Source organism: Manduca sexta, chromosome 22 (genome assembly GCF_014839805.1).
Source record: "Manduca sexta isolate Smith_Timp_Sample1 chromosome 22, JHU_Msex_v1.0, whole genome shotgun sequence".
NCBI classification, from domain to species: domain Eukaryota; kingdom Metazoa; phylum Arthropoda; class Insecta; order Lepidoptera; family Sphingidae; genus Manduca; species Manduca sexta.
In genome coordinates, this window is record NC_051136.1 from 12,794,824 (window position 1) to 12,800,604 (window position 5,781).

At 36.0% G+C, this 5,781-nt stretch overlaps 1 protein-coding gene across 1 annotated transcript; it reads right to left on the reverse strand.

Moving 5' to 3' along the window:
- Nucleotides 1-510: 510 nt before the first annotated feature.
- LOC119190161 (trypsin-3-like) lies at nucleotides 511-5,119 on the reverse strand. Its single transcript, XM_037441425.1, has 5 exons — nucleotides 4,951-5,119; nucleotides 4,097-4,304; nucleotides 3,115-3,364; nucleotides 2,506-2,655; nucleotides 511-960 (listed from the first exon to the last, which is right to left on the reverse strand). The coding sequence occupies exons 1-5, from the start codon at nucleotides 4,988-4,990 to the stop codon at nucleotides 808-810; spliced, it is 801 nt and encodes a 266-aa protein (XP_037297322.1). The 5' UTR covers nucleotides 4,991-5,119; the 3' UTR covers nucleotides 511-807.
- Nucleotides 5,120-5,781: the final 662 nt, after the last annotated feature.

The following is a 5,781-nucleotide window of genomic DNA, read 5'->3' on the forward strand; positions in this document are numbered from 1 at the left end:
AATTCCTCTCCCTCACTCAATGCGAAACACAGATATAAAAAAAATTTCTATAGTAATAAAATTTTTAGAATTAAAATCATTTGGAAATAAACTAAACTATGTTCTTTATACAATTTTCTCAACTATGCGAAGTTGAACTAATTTAGCTTGTTCTTGGTCTGCAACCGGCTAATTCCATTTTAATTTGTGTCAATTTGAATTCTAGATAAAGTTTACTCGCCGTATATTTCTTCCGTCTTTGTCACTGAAGTAAAAATTGAAAAAAAAAAAGATTTAAATAAAACTATTTTTCCGATTTTAACGTACTTTTGTATAATATAATTTTCTCCCGAAGTTTGAAGACTTTGCAGCTTTCATGGTCACCGGAGGAATGAGGTTTTGGTCGTCCGAAAATCACAGTTATTGTATATTATTATAAAAATCGCGACAAAATCAGAAAAAAATACTTATTTAAATGCGTAAACATTAGAAATCATTATGAAAAAGAAGGTCTTGAAATAACAAGTCGACTTAATGGAAAATCTTTATTCGCTATTTATAATTTAAATATTTTACACAAACAGTCCTTATTAAATCTAGCAAACAACACCAACATTTAGCATCTCAATAAACAGTCTAAATCATTATTAACCATAATATTGTGATAAAAAATTTGTCCTTTAATGTGGTATTACACGAGTACCCACAGAATAAGAACTTGCTTTAATTCTTATGAATTAACATGACAAAAAATAGTTTAAAACATTCACCAGCTTAATTTATTCTTAAAGGACAATCAAAAATGGCATTTACATCCTCCACATAAAGTTACAAATCAGTGTGCTCGTTAATAAAATTTCTTATAGGTTTCGAAGCGATATCGGCAAACACACTGGGGTTAAACGACTGGCCGCAACCCCGACCGAACGACACTATACCGCAAGCCACACCGTCTTGTACCGCGGTTCCGCCCGAATCACCCTGAAACAAATATCTTGGTTATTCTTGCACATCAGATTCCAAGATAGAAATATAGGTCTCGTGTGTGAAATTCGATGGGGTCAAATAGTACCAGTGCATCTTCCTCTACTGTCAGCAAAATACTTATGTATAACACATCGGCCGCTTATGTAATAGAAAGTAATAATAAAATATTTTAACAACTATTGTACTACGCTATTGTATTGGGTATTACCTGTAAAATAGTTGTATGTGGAAAATAAATAAATAAATTTAGTTTTCAGTATATTTTTTAAATTCATGGGAAGCCAATTAGGCTGACGCACTAAAGTTAATGTCAGCGTCCAATAAATCAATAGGTATAGCGTAAAAATACTCGGATTTGTGAAAATTCGCTTGTCAAATTTTCGCGATATTTTTACACCTGCTTCTCGATAGATGTGGTTATTAATTTATGTTTGAGTACAGTACTAATAGACGATTATCTGAGTCATTACACGATCAAGCTACCATCAGTACAATCAACGACCTTGGTTAAGTGTTTGGATTGATAAAAAATGAATTATAGATTAATTGGATTACAAAATTCATAAAATTAAAACCTGGATTTAATAACACTGATTTAATTGATTCCATTGGATAGATGAGAAATTATAGATTTATTAATTGGGTCACAAATTACTTAGATATTAAAATTAAAATCTGGATCCAACATCCAAGGTGATTAATTAATATACCAGATGAAATATTAAAGGAGTAATGGCTTGCTTAATATCTAATGTCTTGAAATGGCGAGGTAGTTCATCGCAATAGTCATTTTGACTTTGCTTTGATAAATTAAACCACATCTTTACCATCGCTAACATTGGGCCCCAAAGGAGACACGAATAACTTATTCTCACTACAAATGCCCGTTTTACTTTTCTCAGATTTTGTATTTTATTGCAACTATGACGCGTGCGTGAATGTATTTCTGATTGCAAGTGTGATGTTACCGCTGTAACGATTTAGAATAGTAGTGTGGGCTTTAAGGCTAAGAAAATTTAAATTTATTTCTAACTAGACCCGACAGACGTCCCATCTTAACTATGAATTTGCAGCGCGCATGCTGTCAATCTTTGAAATTAACTTTTCTTAAATTTTCTAACGTTCCGCTCAACTTCCTTATTTTTTTCTTTCATAAGATCCTTCTCCTGACAATAACAAACACAAAAAAAAAATGTGAAATCGGTCCCAGTCCTTCACGCGTCCATCACGCGTGAAGGACTGGGACCGATTTCACATTTTTTTTTCGTGACTAAGGGAAATAGGGATTCATTTTTATATATATAGATAGATGATTTTGTTCGAAACTTACACTTTTTTACTTTACATCTACAATTCAAGTAACTTATTGTAAAGTGTTATTTTCAAGAAGATAAGTATGTGGTTTTATATAGTAACGCTATGTCAAAATGCCCCTGTATAATTAATTGTGATTTGAAGGTGTGTTAGTAATTTCTCGTTTATTAGCTACATTTACTAACGTACGAGCGACTTGCTCGCCTTGTCATTTAATTTTATTACCTGGCACGTCCCCTGGCCACCCATGATGAAATTCCCTCCGCACCACATGTTCCTGGTCAGCACGGAGAAATACGATAGAAAGCATTCTGGATATGACACGACCGGAATCTGAACCGACATCAGTCGGTCAGGAATCGAACTCGCACCTTGCTGGAATAAAAAAAAAACATAGGAATTTTCAACGAACAATCCCATGTCAAATTTATATAACTTCACGCCTGCATCTTGGCCGTAGAGAAACCAGGAAGATCCTGCCGTTCTAGAAGGAGTTGGGTTAGCTAGGCCCATAGCTGGCATATCACGCACAACGGCCCGACTTGCTACGGGCTAAATGCGAAAAAAGGACCCTCAACATTGAATATAGAACGCCTACGTCTTCAGGGTAGAGAGATTAACAACCAGTGAACCCACGTTTCGCTGCCCCAATATAAAGGGAGTGCTTTTGTTCAAGCACAAATTCCAATATGAGGCAACCAAGATTTTTAAACTAACATATTTGAAATATGTCTCTAAAGTGGCGTCAAGCATCCATATGAACTTAAAATAAACTAACTGCAAGTGCAACATTTTTCCTGCCTATCTCTTTCTTAAAACAAATTTATAAAATACCTTGGTCCTGCCCCAACCGCTGACCACGAATTCAGACCTAGCCTTCATATGCCGGCCTAGGGGTGGAAGGTCTATCGGCTGGATGGTGTCCGTGAACTCTATAGGCGACTCTGTTCTCATCACCGCCACATCCTTGTCGAAGGCAGGGTCGTCGTACTCCGGGTGAGGAATTACTTCCGCAATAGGTATTAAGGTACCGTTCTGCCTCCAAGAACTGCCAGCCCTGAGAACTACTGTTGAGGGGTCCACACTGGAATGTTATAATACCTGTTTTATATACTGCCCCACTACTCAATAAAGGCCTCCACTACCAGAGTTATGGTACACTGTAGCTGAAATCCAATAATTCTAATCTATTTTCATCTCTACAATAAAGTGCATAGAATTTACTTTAGCTAAGGAGAAAATGTTCTGAAAATGACTGCCTCGGTGGCGTAATCTCGTTAGTTCTGAAGTCATTTTAGTATGAGTTATTTAAATTTGTTTCCTATAGCAAAATGTGCATTTCGAATTTATTTTCCTCTACGTATTTACTAGTAGTAATTGCTCAGGTTTTAGCACGTATGACAGTGTATCTCTGACATAATAATTATTGTTCCGAAATTAAAATTAATCAGAAATAAATATATTCCAGTTTTAATGTTGCGTAAACAACAAAAACACACATCACGCCTTTATCCTCGAAGGAGTAGGCAGGTGCAATCAGAGCACCCACTTTCCACCGTATTCCGTCCCATGGTGTGATAGGGAACCAGGCTATCGCACTAAGTTGCCAAATTTCAGAATCCGGGTTGATAGTGAAATGAAAAATACAATATCACTTTGCCCGTCTCAGGATTCGAATCCGGGACCTCAGAGCCTTGTACAGCGAACACAATACAACTAGGCCACCGAGGCAACAACAAGATCAAAATTACTAAAACCAACTTTCGCATTTCATTAATTAAGACAACTTTGGGAACTAGGTACGAAAAATACATACTTTTGAGCACAATGCGCAGCTGTCACGATCCAGTGTTTACTGACGATAAACCCTCCGCAGAAGTAGCTCTGGTTGACGATAAACGACACCTGGTAGGGATGATTGATGATATCGGCCTCCTGCCCGCCCACAATCCTGTCATCATTGACGATTGGCTCCTTCAGGAACTCCTCTAGCGTCGGGAAGTTAATGAAATCGAGCGCGAACACTGGAAATTGATTAAGTGTATTACTGAATTAATAATTAAACACTGAATTAATAGTGCAAAAACAAACCATACTTCAAGATTAATTGATACTGATTTGCAAAATTCGCCCGGAAAATGCGAGAAAGTGGGATATGCAGGTTTCCCCACGATGTTTTTCTTCAATAAAATAAAAAATAAAAATAAAATACTTTATTTATCACGTAGGCGAACAAAGTTGCACTTATGATACGTCAAAACAAAGAATAAGAATAATTATTATTTCTAAACAACTAACGCGGTAACGCGTCGCGATCCTCACCGGCGAGGACATGAGCCCTAACCTAGCTAACCTACCAGCCTTTCACTAGCTACCTAAGTGATGACTATCCGAAGAAGAAAGGCAGAACGAAACTCCGGGCTTTCTTTTTTGTCATCAATTGTTCAGTACTTCTTTTGTATTTTTTTTTCCAAGTCTTTCTTGTACATAGTCACAATAGTTATATAAGCTAATGCACGCACATCACCGTTCGTCGTTAAAGCCGGCGATAATTTACAAAGAATACACACATACTTTTTAGAAATGTTACAGGCCCAGGCCTAAACCCTCTCAATAAGAAGATGCCCGTAACCAGCAGTAGGAGAGGAAGATGATAGAAAAAAAACTCACCATTATAAATAAATAACAGACAACACAAAAGTACACGCATGGTTTCCAATTTACACTTCACTGCACCGTTACTGGTCTATATATAATCGCATGAATATTTTATACAAAGCACCCACATGGGCCCAAGCGAGGTCTTGTGTCATCACAGCGGGTCCGAAGTGATAATGCGACCCGTTGACGTACAATCGGCACAGGTAAAAAGTTTACTTTCCTACAGACTGACTTGGATGAGCATTCGGGTATATTCTGGATTTTGTAAATTTGGTTCGAATTGTCGAGAAAATGATTACCTATTAGGTGTTCCTTAGTCTCAGACTGATTTGGATAGGCATTATAATCGATGTCTTCTAGCTAAATTTGGAATTCAGTAAAATTTGCTGGGAAAATAATTAATTAATCTACTGTATACAATATGCTACTCTTATTCAGTTACTAAAGTAATTTTATTTTCATTATAAAGCAATGTTCATTTAATATTTTATATACAATCTCGAATATTTATATTTATTAGAATACTCAGAGGCTCATGTTATGCAAAACTATGACGCAAAATAAATAATTAGGCCTTTAGAAATCTTATTGTTGGTACCTATCGCTTCACGCTGGTAGCTGAAGTAATGACTACCAATCAAAGAAAACTGTTTATTTGTCTCTAACACTTACAAAAGAGCCTGAGCCTATATAACACTGTATATACAATGTAATTTTGTCATTCCCTTATTAAATAAAACCAAATAATCATCTTCCTCAAAATAACACATTATAATAAGACTCGACTCGTAGATATAAAATAAATGAGGATTAGTTTCGAACAAAGTAAATATCAGTGAA

Coding starts and splice junctions, on each gene's coding strand:
- LOC119190161 (XM_037441425.1), bottom strand. CDS start 4,990: ATGCGTGTACTTTTGTGTTGTCTGTTATTTATTTATAATG. Junction 4,305..4,950: donor TCTGTTATTTATTTATAATG/GTGAGTTTTTTT, acceptor ATCAATTTCCAG/TGTTCGCGCTCGATTTCATT. Junction 961..2,505: donor GTGGCCAGGGGACGTGCCAG/GTAATAAAATTA, acceptor TATTTGTTTCAG/GGTGATTCGGGCGGAACCGC.